The sequence below is a fragment of the Primulina tabacum genome, chromosome 18, assembly GCF_025594145.1.
Source record: "Primulina tabacum isolate GXHZ01 chromosome 18, ASM2559414v2, whole genome shotgun sequence".
Lineage (NCBI taxonomy): Eukaryota > Viridiplantae > Streptophyta > Magnoliopsida > Lamiales > Gesneriaceae > Primulina > Primulina tabacum.
The window spans coordinates 28,496,425-28,514,982 of record NC_134567.1 but is presented as its reverse complement, the minus strand read 5'-3'; the positions used below and the strand labels follow the sequence as shown (position 1 = coordinate 28,514,982).

At 35.1% G+C, this 18,558-nt stretch overlaps 3 protein-coding genes across 5 annotated transcripts; all 3 read left to right on the top strand.

Moving 5' to 3' along the window:
• The first annotated feature begins 181 nt into the window (after positions 1–181).
• Positions 182–4,307, top strand: LOC142532703 (pentatricopeptide repeat-containing protein At3g09040, mitochondrial). 3 transcript variants are annotated; one of them, XM_075639077.1, is made up of 2 exons: positions 182–3,330; positions 3,608–4,307. In XM_075639077.1, the coding sequence occupies exons 1-2, from the start codon at positions 213–215 to the stop codon at positions 3,610–3,612; spliced, it is 3,123 nt and encodes a 1,040-aa protein (XP_075495192.1). In that variant the 5' UTR covers positions 182–212; the 3' UTR covers positions 3,613–4,307. The 3 variants fall into 3 exon arrangements, with proteins under 3 accessions (XP_075495192.1, XP_075495190.1, XP_075495191.1); XM_075639075.1 differs by having other exon boundaries at positions 182–3,365; XM_075639076.1 differs by having other exon boundaries at positions 182–3,377.
• An 828-nt stretch (positions 4,308–5,135) lies between these two features.
• On the top strand, positions 5,136–13,638 carry LOC142532609 (signal peptide peptidase-like 2). The gene is made up of 14 exons (XM_075638926.1): positions 5,136–5,503; positions 6,302–6,460; positions 6,566–6,677; positions 7,188–7,307; positions 8,366–8,517; positions 8,616–8,798; positions 8,963–8,997; positions 9,272–9,428; positions 10,219–10,272; positions 11,213–11,305; positions 11,397–11,539; positions 12,102–12,172; positions 13,004–13,087; positions 13,293–13,638. The coding sequence occupies exons 1-14, from the start codon at positions 5,366–5,368 to the stop codon at positions 13,406–13,408; spliced, it is 1,617 nt and encodes a 538-aa protein (XP_075495041.1). The 5' UTR covers positions 5,136–5,365; the 3' UTR covers positions 13,409–13,638.
• Positions 13,639–14,258: 620 nt separating this feature from the next.
• LOC142533572 (putative E3 ubiquitin-protein ligase RHB1A) lies at positions 14,259–17,500 on the top strand. The gene is made up of 5 exons (XM_075640395.1): positions 14,259–14,398; positions 15,495–15,636; positions 16,078–16,513; positions 16,905–17,014; positions 17,118–17,500. The coding sequence occupies exons 2-5, from the start codon at positions 15,568–15,570 to the stop codon at positions 17,148–17,150; spliced, it is 648 nt and encodes a 215-aa protein (XP_075496510.1). The 5' UTR covers positions 14,259–14,398; positions 15,495–15,567; the 3' UTR covers positions 17,151–17,500.
• Positions 17,501–18,558: the final 1,058 nt, after the last annotated feature.

Genomic DNA, 18,558 nt, shown 5'->3' with positions numbered 1-18,558 from the left:
AACGATTTTTGACTCCTAATACTTGTAATGCAAAAAATAAGACAATGTAAATATAAGATAATTAACAAAATAAAAATGAAACCTTTCTTAGTATTTTCAGAGCAAATTTATATTACAATCTAATCTAAAATTTTAAAAAATGAACTAAATAGCGAGAAAATACATTATTTATACGTCGCCACAACACTTTTTTGAACTGAAATTGTGAGCTAATGCCCCTTAGCTTTCGCGTCAAAGTCCAGTATCTCAAACTAAACTTTTATTCCCTCAATCAACAAAGAAAATTCTTGACGACCCAACTCGTGCAAAATCCTCACCTCCAGAGATCGCCCGCAGAAGAGTCTCCCTTACGCAACTATTTATCGAAACTATGCTTGGAACAATGCAAGAAAATCCAGGTCCGTCAAGCGTTCGATGGAATGCCAGAAAGAATCAGTTCTTTGAAGACGGGCAAAGCTATCCATGCGAAGAGCCTGAAATTTTGTATTTCAGTGGAAGGGGAGTTGGGGAATGCCATTTTGGATTTGTATGCCAAATGCGGACGTGCTGATTATGCTTTCGAGGTATTTTCACACCTCAATGAAAGGGATGAGTTCGCATGGAATTCCATCATGTTTATGCACTCAAGAAAAGGGTTGTGTAGAGGTGTGCTGGAGGATTTTAGATCCATGAGGAGTTGTGGGTTAGTGGGGAATCGATTTACTTTTGCCACTGTTCTATCGTCTTGTGCTAAGTTGACGGACATGGAGCTTGGGAAGCAAGTGCATTGCGAGGTATTTAAAATGGGTCTCGAATCTGATGCATACTGTGAGGGTGCATTGATTGATATGTACGCCAAATGTGGAAATCTATTCTGGGCCAGAAGTATATTTGATAATGTGTTGGACCCGGATATGGTTTCTTGGACTGCACTGATTTCGGGGTATGCTCAAGTTGGTTTGACCGAAGAGGCAATTGAAATGTTTATGAAGATGCAAAGAGTAGGACGCAAGCCGGATCAGGTAGTGTTTGTGACTGTTTTAAATGCGTATGTAGGACAAGGAAGACTTGAAGATGCTTGGAATCTGTTTTCTCAAATGCCTAACCCAAATGTTGTGGCTTGCAATGTAATGATTTCAGGGCATGCCAAAGGTGGTCATGAGGGAGAGGCTATCAAAATCTTCAAACATATGATGCAGTCTGGTGTTAAACCAACACGCTCAACTCTAGGAAGCGTGTTCAGTGCTATAGCGAGTGTCACAAATTATGAATATGGCTTGCAGGTCCATGCTCATGCGGTGAAGCAGGGGCTGTACTGTAATATATATGCAGGGAGTTCTTTGATTAACATGTATGCCAAATGCAAGCATATGGAGTCTGCACATGCAGTTTTTGATGAATTAAAAGAGAAAAATGATGTGATCTGGAACACATTGCTCAGAGGTTATGCTCAGAATGGGGATGCTCTTGAGGTTTTAAAGTTGTTTGCCAATATGAGGATTTCTGGATTTCAACCAGATGAATATACCTACACTAGCATACTTAGTGCTTGTGCATACTTAGAGAATATGGTAATGGGCTGCCAGTTACATTCAATTATTGTCAAGAATATGTATGGACTGAATTTATATGTGGGAAATGCTTTGGTGGATATGTATGCCAAATATGGGGCTCTACCTGACGCTAGGAAACAATTTGAACTACTCAGCAATCGAGATCATGTTTCATGGAATGCTATCATTGTTGGTTACGTGAGGGATGAACAAGAAGAAGAAGCATTTTATCTTTTTCGGCGGATGTTATCCGAGGGGATTGAACCTGATGAGGTATCTATGGCTAGCATACTCAGTGCAGCTGCAAACTTGCAGAATCTTGCTAAGGGGAGGCAGGTGCATTGTTTTCTGGTCAAATATGGTTTAGAAGAAGGCCTTTATAGTGGCAGCTCACTTATTGACATGTATTGCAAGTGTGGGATAGTGGCAGCTGCTAGTGAAGTTTTCTCATACATGCCTCAAATAAGTGTGGTTTGTGTAAATGCTTTGATTTCTGGTCATGCTCGAGTAAATATTGTTGCGGCAGTAACTATTTTTAAGTCAATGCTTGCTGAAGGACTGCAACCATCAGAAATTACTTTTGCTATCCTTCTAGAGGCGTGTTCTGATAATACTTATTTACCTTTCGGATTGCAAATCCACTGTTTTGTTATAAAGCTGGGCCTATCATTTTACGATGAGTTTTTGGTTGTCTCTCTATTGGGTATGTACATGCATGCTCAAGCTATTACTGATGCAATTGAACTTTTCTCTGAGCTCCCTTATCCAAAAAGCACAGTCATGTGGACTGTCCTGATATCCGGGAGCACTGATAATGACTACGGTGAGGAGGCATTACGTTGGTACCAAGAAATGCGTATTCATAATGTCATGCCAGACCAAGCAACATTTGCAAGTGTCCTTAGAGCATGCTCAGTACTAGCTTCTTTAGAGGAAGGTAGGAAAATCCACTCTATCATCTTTCATATCGGTTACGATGAGGATGAGGTGACGGGAAGTGCTCTGGTGGATATGTATGCAAAATGTGGAGATGTGAAAAGTTCGGCCCTAGTTTTTGTGGCAATGGTTATCAAAAATGATATTATTTCGTGGAACTCGATGATTGTTGGATATGCCAAAAATGGTTTTGCCCAAAATGCTCTGAAGATCTTTGATGAGATGAAGCAAGAAAATGTAAAACCTGATGAAATCACGTTCCTCGGTGTTCTAACTGCATGTAGCCATGCAGGGATGGTATCTGAAGGTCAAGAATTATACAATAGTATGATAAATCATTATGGGGTTCGTCCAAGGGTAGATCATTGTGCCTGCATGATTGATCTTTTTGGGCGATGGGGTTTTCTGACGGAGGCAGAAAACTTTATCAATAGCCTGGACTTTGAGCCTGATTCTATGATATGGGCCACATATCTGAACACATGCAGGTTGCATGGGGATGACATAAGGGGGCAGCGAGCGGCTGAAAAGCTTATTCATTTGGAACCTCAGGATTCTTCTCCTTATGTGCTGCTTTCCAATATGTATGCAGCATCAGGCAACTGGGAAGGTGTTAATTTTGTGAGGAAAAAGATGAATGAAAGAGGAGTACATAAATTTCCTGGATGTAGTTGGATAGTTGTGGAACAAAAAACTAATTACTTTGTTTCTGGTGATAAATTTCATCCAAATGCTGGTGAAATAATTACACTTTTGAAAGATTTGGCTACAATGATGAAAGATGAAGGCCATGCTTCGGACTCTATATATATCGGGCTCGATGAAGTCAGAGACTGTAACCTGTCTCTGTTGATCGGGAAGGGTACAGAGATTGCTCTCTGCACCTGACTAATTGATGTACTAACCATGGTGCTTTGTTGTTATTGTGACCGATGAGCCTTCTGATTATTCGACTGTTGTGCTTTTATATTTATATTCTAGCATTACCAATCTCTTCATATTATTCAACTGTTTTGTGAGAATTGACAAGCACAAATTATACTACAGTTTTGTTTTTACTTGGTTATATTTCATACTTATCTGACTATATTTCATCTGAACACCACACTTATTCATTGTGTATTATTATTTTATACTAGATTGACCGAGGGCTCGGGAATAAAAAAAATCCCAAGGAAAGCCACCAATTCGGATGCCACGTGGATGGAGCCCCTCCAAAAACATGCCCAAAGAATCCGGATGAAAGTGTAAAACATTGAAAAGTTTGGCTAAGAACCCATGGATCCATGTGCTAGGCACCCTGGTCAATCCACAAAGCCATGCTGTGTTTCATAATCGAAGTCATGCTGAAGTTCAAAGCTGAGAAGGAAAGGGAAAACCGCGGGTTTGTGCCTTCAACCTCGTGTTATAAGTAGGCACACCCTCACTCCCCCAACCATGTTTTCAACAAATAAAGAATATGAAAAGCAATTCATCCGTGCAAAGTCCGTGGGTGGATTTTTGATGAGCAAAACATGATGAAATGAAGACATGCACAGAGCATGTACAGAATGTACTTGGCACAAACGAGCCTACGGGTCCATGCAATCCAAGTCAAAAAGGAAAAACATAAATAGAGAAGGGAGAATTAGTTTTGGGGATTTTTTGCAACTTTAAAGGGCAGCGTGTTAGACACAGCAAGGATTTCATCGTTTCACGCTGAGTTCTTTTTTTTTTCATGATTCTAAACATCAGTTTAGCTATTTGTTTTCATCAAACCATAGAGTAATTAATTCTTTTTCCTATATGGCCGAGACGATATCATGTTTTCTTTTTGTATTTATTATTTTCCAATCTTATCATTTGTTTGAAGTTATTGCTCGATATTCATTAGGTCAATTCTTTGCATTATTGTTATTTTTTATCAAATTATCGAATATTATTACTATAATTACACTAGTAATTTTTTTTGAAACTAGTAATAAAAATTTTAAAATAAATAAATCATAAATATTATTGTTGTAATGTTGTTAATATAATTTACGAATGTATTTTTGTCATTATTATATTTTTATTATAATAATTTTTTTTCAAAAAAAATAAATATCTCAATCATTCCCATTACTATCGATTGTTATTAGAGGTTTGCCTACAATTCTTCGTATGCTACGCATTAAAATTTCTCTATTTTTTTATTTCTTTAGAATCTCCAATTTTAGTTTGGAGATTTTAGTTTTTTATATATATATATATCTCTAACATAAAATATATAATATTGTATTAAACCATTCTTACTATCATATTATAACGACTTTATTATTTTGTAAGAATATGTGAATTTTTATTTTATTATATTGTTATTGTTAATATCATTATATGAATTTTAAGATAATAAATGTATTATTATCATCTATACTAAGACTCTTACTCTAACTGTTTTAAAAGACACTAAAATATTTAATTTCATAATTATATTTTTTATCTTATTCAAATTTTCTTAAATAACTCTATATTTTACTTACGAGAAATCTAAACAAAATTTTTATTTAAATCGAATAATTTTTATGAATTGAAAATAATTTTATATTAATTATTTAATATTATTTCATCAAATTCAAAATAACAAGAAGCAACTTTTGGACCAATTTTACTAACAGCGGTAAATATGAAGTTTATGATTATAACCCCAGCAGAGTCCAAATGCAGTAAATACCCCGCACACCTATTTCTCATTTCCCGATCACGCGGTAGAGTGTATGATCTCAGATAAAAATGAGAAGGCACTCCCTTCATTCATTTTTTATTTGTTGTTGGTTGGTTTGCCTTGCAAAAAGCTCTCTATAAATCGGCTAAGGTTGGTGATGCAGTGAAATCAATACATAAAGAGGAAATTGCTCTTATAAATCTGAAGCTTCGCCATGGAATTTCAGAGATTTTTCATATGCGTTGTTTTACTGATGCTATTTTGCATCCCAGATGGTGTGACCGCAGGTGACATCGTTCATGATGACGATCTGGCTCCCAAAAAGCCCGGATGCGCGAATGATTTTGTACTGGTAAATTTCTACTGTTTACTTCAATTTTTTTTGGCTGGCCCAGCAGATGTTTTGGAGGTTTACGTACAGGGTTGCCATATTTTTTATATTCCTCTATTAAAGATTGAACCCTTTATTAAAGATTGAATCTTGATGTTTCGTGTTATGGTTGTATTTGAGCTTCATTTGTTAATAAGACTTTTATTCTTTTGATGATGAAATGTTTAGATTTTTGTTATTCTCTTTAGTGTATGCTGTTTCTGTTTATGTATGTGGGCAATTTTTGGCAAGTATTGATAAAAGATTTCTCCTTTAAATTTTAGCAATGGACCCTCGACTTTGGTTTTCCTTTTTAGTTCATTAATTCAGAAGGTCTTTTTTATTTTTGGTTTGTGTATCGATGCTTATTTTATTTCCGTGGCGCATGCGTGAGAGTGAGAGCTTGCATTGATGCTGCAATTTTCAAGTTGAATGCTGCAATTATGAATCTTCATCATGTCCATCTCAGGGAGAGTGATAGTATCTTGGTGTATATCCAAGTGATTTGGTTAAAGACTGGTTTGAAATTTTCGTGAAGTGATTAAATTGGTATCAGATTCAACTACTTTTCTATTTCTCTCATGGTGTGCATGTAGAGGTGGCTGTGGTGATATTATATAAAATAAAAATATAAAGTTACATGTTATAGTTCTTTGGCACCTAAATTTTTAGATGTAAACTATATGGGCATTAGTTTTAAATGTGTCACAGATGTTTTCCTATGGAGTTCACTAGTCAATGCATTTTGCAGCTTCTAATAAAAAAGCTGTTCCTTTTTAGGTGAAAGTTCAAACTTGGGTCGATGGTGTGGAAGATGCGGAGTTTGTCGGTGTTGGTGCTAGATTTGGCAAAGCCATAGTATCAAAGGAGAAAAATGCGAACCAGACTCGCCTAACTCTGTCAGACCCTCTGGATGGCTGCAGTCCTCCAAAGAAAAAGGTTACAGTAGCTATCCTGCTTGGTTCTTAGTGATTCTTTATTTTGTTTTGGTGCAATAAATACACCTCAATACTATTTTTGAATTTCCATTTTTTATGCTTGTAGTATGCTGGAGATGTCATAATGGTGGCTCGAGGTAACTGCAAATTCACAGTAAAGACAAACTTCGCTGAAGCTTCTGGTGCTTCGGCACTTCTTATCATAAATAACCAGAAAGGTTAGTTTTTCTTGTCAATGCTTTGTAAGAGTTCGTTTGCAGTCTATAATGGCAATTTGAGGTGGTCCAATATTGCTCCATTATTTCTCATATTATATTTAGCAAAAGTTCTGTATCATAGTTCATACTTCATATTCCTGGTTTGACGATGGAAATAAATTGATCCTTGCTGGTATATGTAGTCACATGACCGAGCTTATGGTTTAGTTAAGACAGTGGTCTAATATTTAGGTTGAAATGAAGGATAGGAAAAAGAGTCTAATCAGATGTACTGAATTTCTTTCTTTCTTTTTTGTGAAGATGGAGATTTACTAACTTTCATCACATCTTATTGTTGATAGTTTGTTCGATTGTTGCATGTTGCATGTTGCATCATAAGCAGATGATACGACTGTGACAAAATCAATTTAATTACTGCATGGATTCAGTGGGTGGAAGATTAATTAAAGCATATCTATTTATCTTTCCAATTTTTTTCATATATAAACCAGTCATTCCTTATCTCCTCAGAACTCTACAAGATGGTTTGTGAGCCTGATGAAACTGATCTAGATATTCACATTTCTGCTGTCATGCTCCCTCAAGATGCTGGTTCTATGCTGGAGAAAATGTTGTCAAATGGTTCATCAGGTGAATTTTTTTATTAAAAGATTACTCTTTTGCCTCTCCAAGTCTCTGCTGCATATGTTCTATGCCGCTGGTAGTTCCTGTTGCATTTGATTTATGTTTCTTGCTTTGATTGACCCCCTTGATGGCTTTCTTGATGGGATGCAATTGGCCTTAAGTTAATGATGTCCGGTGATGTTATGCCATTGCAATTGAATTATGAGCTTAACGAGACCGGCAATAAGCAAACTCACAGTGACGGGGAACACGGAGAAATCATCAGCATTCTTTCATGAGTTCAAGTTGGTGCTAAAGGAGAATTTGTGTTTTGGCTTATTTTTGTGCTGGGTGATATTTTCCTGGCTTAGTTTTGGCCAATAACATTAATTTCATTATGCAAATACCATTCCGGTATGCGGCATGACTTATGCTGTAGCTTCTCACAACAGCAAAGCTGTAATTCATTTTTCTGATGGTAATAATCATATAACAGCATAGTTAATGTATCCAAATTCCAAACGTTTCACAAGGTAATGTTCATATGACTTAACTAAGAAGCGAAATTCAATTGGGTTGTGTTTGTTTTAAAGGATATGCTGAACAATTGTGTTCCTTTGTTCTTTTTAGTCGAAGACAGAATTGCATAACAAAATGCAAACTTCGAGTTGCTTAGCTTGTCGCCACAATCTAATGAACGTGAACTAAACCCATGAATTTAAATATTAAAAGTTACCCTTGTCCAAACTAAGCTTTGGATAATTTAAATGGTTCGATTTTAGAAATTATGCAAAAAGATTGAGTTCAATTGCTCAAGAAAGTAGTCGGGGTGTGGCAAAGAGGTAGGGAATCATGGATTGAATTAAAAAGGTATTTTCATTGTGCCTAAAATCCCTGCTGACAAATGATGCCTTTCTCCTTCAAGTTGCCAGATCTGGTCATCATTTGGTTGCTTAATTCTACACAATGTAGGTTTATATGCCGCATTTTGTTTCATGTGAATACTTTAATTCCCTTTGTATAAGACCCAAGCACTTTTGACATATTAAAAAAAAGTATCTCGCTTGACACTTTATCTTTCGTAGTATCTGTACAGCTGTACTCTCCGAAGAGACCGGTAATTGATATAGCCGAAGTATTTCTGTGGTTGATGGCTGTTGGGACCATCTTATGTGCCTCTTACTGGTCTGCATGGAGTGCTAGAGAAGGAGCTATAGAGCAAGATAAGCTGTTGAAGGTCTAGAAAATTTTCAACCGAGATTGCTTAGAAGTAAAACTTGTAAGCTGAAGAAGACCTTTATATCAGCAGCCACATGAATTAAATTTTTTTTTTAGGATGCTTCAGATGAACTTCCAAACACTAAAGGCTCCGGTGGAAGTAGTGTTGTGGATATCAACACAACATCTGCTGTTATGTTTGTTGTTGTCGCCTCATGCTTCTTGATACTTATATACAAGCTAATGTCATTCTGGTTTATTGAGCTCTTGGTGGTTCTCTTTTGCATTGGTGGAGTGGAGGTGAATAGTTTTTTTTTTACTCTTTATACCTGCATTGCAATCTGTTAGCCTTAATCCAGAAGCGTTTTATGATGTTGGGATTATTGTGGTAAATTGATTTGGATTGTATTTGGTTTGTTTGTGTCAAAATTTATCCTGAATTATGTTTTCTTCTTTTCTTGAAGGGTCTGCAAACTTGCTTGGTTGCCTTGTTATCAAGGTATAGTTCTTTGGTTATTCCGTTTTTTTCCTCTGATCTGGAAAATTGCTTAGCCAATTATCCCTCCTAAAAAATTGCCTTATCTTTCTAAGTCGGTTCTATATTAATAGATTGAGGCATGTGATGAACCTGCTTAATGGAATAATACCATTTTTGTTTGTGTTAATACTAAAATCTACCGTCAGAATTATCTTCAGTTAGAATCAAGTAAGTGAGATCAGAAGTGTAAATTTCACAAGTGGATAGAAATCAAGTTCTCAAACTATATTTTCAGGTGGTTCAAGCGAGCTGCTGAATCATTTATCAAAGTACCTGTCTTGGGGGCTATCTCATACCTTACTTTGGCTGTTGCTCCATTCTGTGTAGCTTTTGCCGTGGTGTGGGCTGTGTACAGAGAGGTCTCATTTGCATGGATAGGCCAAGATGTACTTGTAAGTGTAAATATTATTCCATTTTAAGATGCCTTTATTAGTAAAATCACTGGTCTCTCAATTCATCCCTACCGTGAGGGAACTGTAGTTGATTGTCAACCAAATGATTTTTCTTATATGGAGATAGAGACGATTATTTGAGCTTATCATCTGATTACTATGGAATAATAGATCTCCAGGATCATTAAATTCTAAGATGTCTTCTCAAGTTGTCTTCTTGAAGTTCTGTGGAATGATAATTTTGTTTCTGGGGCTAATGAAGGGATTATTTTATAAAGACATCTCTGATATTGATGGAAAAATGAACACCAATGGAGTCTAAAAATTGAACTTGTTGGATATGTGGTTTGTTAATGTTGCATCTCTAGTAAATGGTCAATCATGAGATCGCAGTTTTATTCTTCTGTAACTTTATTTGTGCAATTTTATCATTAATCTTTGAAATGGGAGATGGTGATACATCGTCATGAGCCTGACACCATTTTGTGAGAGAACTTTTACAAAAAGTTATTATAAGAGATGTGACACATATAGTCTCGATGCTGATGAAACCCCTTTACATTTTGAAAATCAATGACAAAAGGAAGAGATAATACTTTTGGCAGGCTTGCTAAAACTTGGACAGGCATCCTTTTTCGCTGCGTCAAGATAAATTGCCTTTTCATCATGTGCATATATTTTAGCCAAAGAGATGTTCTTGTTCCTGTGATAAGAGAATAATCTCTGTGTTTTTGAATGACTTTTAAAGCTATTGTGGTTGATAACTGATTGTGGTATCTTTTTCTTTCAGGGAATTTCATTGATAATTACTGTTCTTCAGATAGTTCGAATTCCTAATCTGAAGGTAATAATTTTGATTTGTCAAATTTGGCTGAGAAGGACAGCTGTCAAAATTGAATAGCTTTTCTTGTTTATTGCTATGCATTTGCCATCTACACTTTATTCTACATCGATAATGCTGTTATGTTATTGGATTTGTAACTTTTCTATATATTTCATGAATCAAGTCTGAAAATCTATCAATTGTTGTACTTTCATTAGTTTAAATTTTACTCGTTAAAGGTTGAAATGAACCATATATGTCAAGGGACCATAATTTGTAATTATCGGATCAATGCATCCTTTTGTTGGCTTATTTAAAAGCTAAGAGGGTTCCGGTTAACAAACTTTACTGCAATGTAATTACTGATGTACCGCCAAATAATGCATTTGCAGAGTATTTACATTTGGCGGGCAATTAAAATCACATAATTTTCCCCGTGTGCCTCTCCCTCACGGAATGCAAAACTTTCTCATTAATTGTTAACTAGACTCCTGTGCTAGAAAGTTCTAACTCTTCGTTTTAATCTCAACTGACCACTTGCTTGTGAAATGAGACAATAGCTGACATTGCCAGAATACCACCCCATTTTATTGTTCGTTAATTATGGGGTTGTTCACTGCTAATATTTTGTGAACCCCCTTACATGAACAGACGTCAGATTGTATGGTTCTCTCAATAACTCGTCTGACACATTTGGAAGATTACTGAAAAGTTGATGGGTTTTCTGACTTAATGTGGACCGAATTAAGTTCTGTTCTAGCAATGACTAGTTGGATATACAGGACATACATCTTCATCTTTTAAATCATGAGTATGGATATTTTTTAATGAAAGTTTTCTAGTGCATATATTCGATTCAATGTATAATTTAAGGAATAGCTCCGTTTTCATTATCTTTTTGTTACGTATTTATAATACATGTTCTCCTTGGCCCTTTCCGTACCTCAATCTTGTATTTCAGGTGGGAACTGTCCTTCTTAGCTGCGCTTTCATGTACGACATCTTTTGGGTGTTTGTTTCCAAGAAACTCTTCCAAGAAAGTGTGATGATTGTGGTGGGTAATTAACCTCAATAATTCACATTACATAGCAGCCAAAATCATAGCAAGTAGAAGAGATGAACTTTTACCATTATTGTCGTTCTAGGTTGCCCGTGGTGACAGAAGTGGTGAGGATGGTATACCAATGCTTCTGAAAATTCCACGTATGTTTGATCCATGGGGTGGTTACAGCATCATAGGCTTTGGTGACATCCTCTTGCCTGGGCTGGTAGTAGCATTTTCACTAAGGTAGAGTTATTCACATTTACTTGTTAATTGCTAGAATGTTGTCCAGGGCTTGGTGATGGGCCTAATGGCATCCAGTTGGACCTAAACGGATTTTTTTATCACTCCTTTGGTGTCCCGTGTTCCTGTTCCGTCAACACAAGCAGTGTTTGTATAATTGATTTATAAGAATCTAAGAAATGGAATCGGTCATGGGCATCGAGCCTTTGACCTGTCCAACTATGAAGAGAGGTGATACCATTAAGACGAGGCTACAGTTCAATTTTTTAATGTGATGGATCTTTCATGTCTGATTTCAATACTATGTATGGTGGTTTTAGCAATTTTATGCGAATTTGAGAAACAATCCCTTCAAATTTCACTTGGGCATATCATGCGTGCTTGATCGACTAGTATGTGAGTGATGTGGTAATGTGGAGTGAAATTGGTACGGAAAGTTTTGGTACTGCATCTTCCAAAAAAAACTTGGCAAACACTTGGTAGAGCAATCCTTTGTAAGCAAAAAAACTTGGCCTCGTGCTGTCTCAATTTTATACCTCTATTCAATCTATTTTGTCTGTTGCAGGTATGATTGGTTAGCAAACAAAAGCCTACAAGCCGGGTACTTTTTATGGGCGATGTTTGCTTATGGATTAGGTAAACAAAACTTTTCTGAAATTTGTCTTACTTGCTCCTTGAAATTGAGCTTAACTATTTATTTGGTTCCTATATTTTGAATGTCGGTGTAAGTTTAGTTGAGCCAGCTCAATTGAGCTAAGGATTTTTAGAGCTCGAGTTCAACAGTTACGTGCATGAGCTCGCAAACCAGCATACTAGCTCATAATTGATTTTTTGATATTTAATATTATAAAAATTTAATAATTTTAGTTATATATAATATTATATGTATTAGTATTATCAAGATATGGGTATTAATCTTCTTTGTATGAGCTCTTTAACAAGTTCATGATCTCGAGTTTTGCTAGCCAAACCTTTGACTCGAGCTCAATTTTTTGTAATCGAACTCAACTGTTTTACGCATCTAATTTTGGATAGGTACTTTTGTTTGACTTGTACAACAGTAGCTAGATTGCTCATTTTATCTCGTTTTACCGGAGGATTTTGAGTCAAGTCTTGTACCACAAATGGTGTTTTGTCATCTTCGATGTCCTCTGTGTTATCCTAATGCTTTCCTCACGAAGTGGATGTCGCCATCGATTCCAAGATAGGAGATAACAAACAAAATCTAAAACCCAGTAAGTTTAGCAGATAATGATGCATCAAATGTCGCTGAAGAATTGCACTAAATTACGACCACTATGGAACTTTTATCAGATTTGCATTGACGCTATTTGAGGATTGATGAACCTTAGATTTTAACACCTCGGGGTCGTGGTGATTATATGAAATACTAAACATGAGAGTGTCTATGTAGAAACAACTTCAATGGTAGTTACACATTTTTAACACTTTAATCATGCATTGCAGGTCTTCTCGTCACTTACCTGGCGTTGAACTTGATGGATGGACATGGCCAACCAGCATTGCTTTACATTGTTCCTCTTACACTAGGTAAACTGAATGTGTTACTCTCTGTTGGATAAATTCCGTGTTAGAAATCAAATACCATATTCTAGACTCATATCCAATATTAAAAAGATTGCACTATCTCTTACATTTCAAACACTTGCAATAAAAGTAGACACCAAAAACGGAATTAGCATCAATCCATGCTTATAGATTGAAGGCTTGTAAAACATTGGATTTCTTGACGCAGGGACGTTTCTAGCGCTCGGGAAAAAAAGAGGGGACCTGAAGATTCTGTGGACAAGAGGTGAACCGGAAAGGTTCTGCCCCCATGTTCGTCTCGAATCTGTGCAAGAATCATTCTAAGCAGCATGAGAAATCTGTGTCATGTAATTTTATGAAAACTAGTTGGAGACTTGGAGTACTTCCAACATATTTGTCAAAACCTGCAGAGTTTTCCCTGGTAAAGTTCGATGGTACGGTATTTTAAGGTTATTGTAATTATTATTTTCTCCTAATAGAAATGTATAATTAACAGATGGCTTACGTATATTCTCCTGCCTGCTTGTCGGAAATTTTGTTCTACCTTTGTTTTATTTTATTGGTGTCCTCTACCGATTAATTAATGATATAATATATTAATATATTTATAAAAAAATTAATATATTAATTATTTTTATAGTTTGAAGCTTTACATTTACTGCATTAATAAAATAATAATAATAATAATATTGTTGGTCAAATCAATTTATTCAGTTTGATTTAGGTTATTTCAATTTTAAAAAATCGGTTAAACTAAGTAAACTTCAGTTACAATTTTTTATATTCTGTTTCATAATTTTTTTCAATAAATAAAATATTATTCTTTAAATTTTTTTCTCTCAAGGTTTTTTGGATACAAACCATCGATTTTAATTTTTGATTTAAATAAATTATATCAGTTATTTTAATTTAACCTGAAATCTTGTTCATCACTAAAGATAGTAATAATAATATATTAGAAAAAATATCAGTTTTTAATCTAATATATATCGATTTGTTATATTTTTAGTTATATATTTCGATGAATCAATTATCATCTTATAACTATGTTTTTTAATCAATTTTAGTCTCTCTTTTTTCTCAAAATAATATAATTAAATGATTAATTTTATTGTTAAATTTTTTTTTTATGATTATATGATTAAAAAATTTGGACAAGGTAATTATAAAATTTAATGAATATATTAGTAATTTATTTACGTGAATTTGACTAAAAACAAGTAAATGATTACAAATAAATTCCAAGTCGGCTTCCTTTCAGTATTCAGACACGGTTCTCAACTCTCTCCTTCACTGATCCAATCCAACCAAGAGGTATGATTACACTAACACACGCGTACGTACGTATATTTTATATGCATATACACCAGTTGTTGTTTTATGATGCTCGCTGGATTCCTTAAATGTGATTGAACTCGATTGGTTAATTAAGTTTTTGGATTATATCTTCTTCTTTTTTTATATGATTATAGGTTTTATTGAGTTCGTTTACCTGATGTTTAGTTCGCCATTTTTTGTCGTTGTTGTTGTGATTGAATCCAAATATGGGTGCTTTTGGTTTTCTGGAATCAAATTGCTTGTCTCTGTTTCAAGTTTTGTAGCAAAAACAATATTTTCTCCCCCCTGCGTATGACCTCTGGCTCTGCCTTTGAATAGCTGTCTTTTTATATGGGTTTAAATTCCGTGCAATTGTAATGCGGAATTATGCCTTTTCTTCATGGGGTTTTGTGGGAAATGATTGAAACCATGGTTAAATCAGTTTTAGAAATTAGCTTTCTGACTTCTTTAGTTTTGGATTAGTGTTATTGTGATCAGATGAAAATCGTAGCCGTTAAGAATTTGTAAACTTGTGGATCAATCCGATTGGAAACCTTGAATACACTGCTAATTTATTAATAAATGGATTATAAGTTAAAATAATTATAATTCATTTATAAAGCCGAGTGTATTCTTATGGTCTAAAAAATTGTTAAATTCCTCGGTAGACAAAAGTTAGAGGAAGATTAGACCTGAAACTTGCAAAAGTTCTCATTACATATTGATTAGTATGTCACTCTTGCTTATTCACTCTCTGAGAAATTCATCTGACTGCATGTTTTTGAAAGTATGGAGCCTCATGATCTGCAGGGTTGTGGTTTAAGATCCGACAAAAAGGTCTTGATAGTTTAGTAATTTGTTGCTTGCACTTACCATTTTGTCCTTTAAGAGATTATGAATTGATGTTATTTTATTCTTAGTACGGAGGTTTTCTTACTGTAATACTTCCTTAGAATAATCTTCTTATGAATGCAGCTTAGCTAATTTTTTCTTTTTGATTAGTTGGACACTTGTACATCTGGTTATTGAGTACGGGCTTTCAGTATGATATTTTCATTACTTTTACTTCGTGGTGTTTCTCTAACTTTGTTAGAGAGAGGGAGGACAATGACCAAGTTTCTGGCGGCTCTTGGTGGACACAAAAGATAATTAAGGCTTAAGCAGTGATGGGAGGCTGCTGTTGCTGCTGTGCATCTAAGAGTCCTGAATTCAATGTGTCGCCTGCATACTTTCGTGTGAGTGATTTCTCTTGCCTCCTTTTAAGCTCTTCTCTATCAGTCCAAATATATTGTTTTATGCAGTTTATTAAGGTGATAAGTGATTTTCTTGAAGTTCTATATTTTCTGGATCGTTCAACTATATGTCTTTAAACTGTCTCATTGGTAGGAATAAATATCGATGTCCATTCTCTCACTGGAAAATTAGGTTTAGTGACGAAAAACTTTTGGTTCTCGGAAAAAAATGGTTTTGAAATCAATTTTCGATGTTTCTTCTGGATATTGATATTCCAGGTGGTTTGCAAGTCTTGGTTTTTAATTTTCTGGTTCGGTTATGAGCTACAGTTGTCATTACGACGTTACCCCATATAGAGCAACTTATAAATCTCCAATTTTATTACTGTTAATTTTTGTTCATCAATATCATTTGATTCTCTCTTGTGGGGAGTTTACTTGCAGTACCCAGTCTCCGAAGAGCATGAGCCGTTATCATCTCACCATGAGACAATCTCTGCTCTCTCTTCTGGCCTTTTGGTTGATACAAATCTGGACACTGCTATCCCAGATACTTACCGGCCACCACCTGCACCTCTGCCATATGAAACATATGTGGGATACCCACCAACTCCGTCAGTACATCAACAAAGTTCTGGAAATAAAAATGAGACTGCTTTGCAAAGCACAAAAGCTGAACTGTTCGGTGATAACAACTCTGGTAGTACTTTGGATGCTAAGTTAAAGACTATGGAATCTGATGCAAAGATGGAAACTCATATTGAGCTTACAGCTTCAAAAGAAATGGAAGACAACAATTCCGACGAACTTAAAAAGTCCAGTGAACCTTTTGTTCCACTACTGCAAGATGAGGAAGATGTTTGTCCCACTTGCCTCGAAGGTCCTACAAAATTTACCCTTTTAACTTTCTACTGAACCATGGCTCGTGTTTTTTTTTCTTTATAACAAAATGAACACTGTAAACTTATTTATCTAATTTTAAGCTATTTTCTTTTTGCTATAGTATTTTGGACAAATAATGTATATTTTTCCTGACATTTGAATAGGAGGTCATGAGTTTGCAGTCATGTGGATACACTCTTTTCCTGCACTGGTTTATTTGTTTATTTCCGTGCCTCCCATGCCAATAATTGTAGGTTTTCTTGTTCTGTTTCCCCATATCCAGGCTGCACGTCGAGGGTGTTAATATATAGCTAATGTCGGAAATCCTCAAATAGATATAGGTTTTGAGGCTATTATTATAGTAATAACTTTCTTTCTCATTACTGCAGAATATGATGTGGAGAACCCAAGAATCGTCACAAAATGTGATCATCATTTTCACCTTGCTTGCATACTTGAATGGATGGAAAGAAGTTATACATGTCCTGTTTGTGATCAGGTTAATAAAATTGCTGAACTGTCATCATAAATATCTAATTCTCCATTTGTCATGGAACTGTTCTTTATCTCGAAAGCATTACTTAAATGTTTCTTGAATGCAGGAAATGGTTTTCAGTCCTACTATGAGAGGATAACTGTAAGAGCACTTCACTTGGTGTCTTATACAAGAACTTGGGCTGTTCAGATACAGGGGAACAGTTCCGTTTTGTGCTCTGTTGCTGTCCCCGGCTTGGTTGTGATTTTCTATTGGTTTTATTCTCTGTTTATATATCCTCTCCTTGCAATGTGATCTCCATTTTTACTCTTTGATGGTTTTGTTCGCCCCAAATCTCATGCTGCACGATTGTGTTTCATCTCATGTTTCATTTGTATAGATAAGTGATACATGCCTATGGATATCAGGTTTCGATTCATTGTACGGCCGTTTCACTCATGTATATACACATAAAAAGGTGAAATATCATTTGAAACATAAGATTTCTTAGTTCCCGTTCCTTCTATAGTTGTCAATTCCAGCTTGCTGGATAAATTTTGGTCACTGTTTTGGCCTCCGTTGGTGTAGTTATTAGAAGTTGATGGCGTTTTTGGAATCTATTGATTTTGTACACAATGACAAAATACTAGTTAGAGTTCTCAATCATATTTGTACACTTCGTTAAATTCTCACAGTTTGCTGAATGTTTAGTGCTTTTTTTTTTTTTAATATTAAAAGTCTTATAATTAATTATGCATCCTTTCAATGGATAAGAAAATATTATCATTCCCAAATATTTTTATCCATATGCATGTTTGGATTCATGCAAGGGGTTCTCTTGGACTAGACAGACAGCTCACTCCATTTCCATCTAATCTTATTTTACTCATTCAATTATTGGTTTATGACATAATTGTAGTTGAGGGTCTCATCATTTACCATTTTCTCCACCAAACTTGAAGCCATACCGTTTCAGTGGAAATAATATTTAGGGCGAAATTATATCTATGTATAATCTCTGCTACATCCAACTCATTTCTGGTCTGGTTCTTTTACTTGTGATTATAGTGAAATCTCGATTCGTTTCTTCACATAGGTCTACATTTTATGAGGATGATCTTTACACTCATTTCTTGACACATGTATCTTTAATGATAACGGTGTAAATCCGATCTTTTAACTATACAATACTCTAAACATCGTCTTTCGATTGATCTTTCAACGTAGATAATTATTACAATCAACGATATATTTATATTTGTCTGGTAGTTGATAAATCAGATGATGATCATCCAAGATTGCTGACACTTTTTCTTATAATTGTTTTTTGCATCGAAAATGAAAGTGGGCCAATCATGTTAGAGCCAAAGCAAAGCCTCCTAACCATATGTTAGCAATAGCTTTTTGTTAATGCTACATTATTTATATTCTCTTAAATATTGATTTTGTATTTCTCAAATATAATAAGTCGAATTATCTTGAAAATTTTAAAATGAACAAAAATAAATAAATTATCTGTAATATATTAAAATGTTAAGCACAAGCGATTAATTAATTATGTGCCGAGA

Coding starts and splice junctions, on each gene's coding strand:
- LOC142532703 (XM_075639075.1), top strand. CDS start 213: ATGCCCCTTAGCTTTCGCGTCAAAGTCCAGTATCTCAAACTAAACTTT.
- LOC142532609 (XM_075638926.1), top strand. CDS start 5,366: ATGGAATTTCAGAGATTTTTCATATGCGTTGTTTTACTGATGCTATTT. Junction 5,504..6,301: donor GCGCGAATGATTTTGTACTG/GTAAATTTCTAC, acceptor GTTCCTTTTTAG/GTGAAAGTTCAAACTTGGGT. Junction 8,998..9,271: donor TTGGTTGCCTTGTTATCAAG/GTATAGTTCTTT, acceptor CTATATTTTCAG/GTGGTTCAAGCGAGCTGCTG.
- LOC142533572 (XM_075640395.1), top strand. CDS start 15,568: ATGGGAGGCTGCTGTTGCTGCTGTGCATCTAAGAGTCCTGAATTCAAT. Junction 15,637..16,077: donor TGTCGCCTGCATACTTTCGT/GTGAGTGATTTC, acceptor GTTTACTTGCAG/TACCCAGTCTCCGAAGAGCA. Junction 16,514..16,904: donor TTGTCCCACTTGCCTCGAAG/GTCCTACAAAAT, acceptor TCATTACTGCAG/AATATGATGTGGAGAACCCA.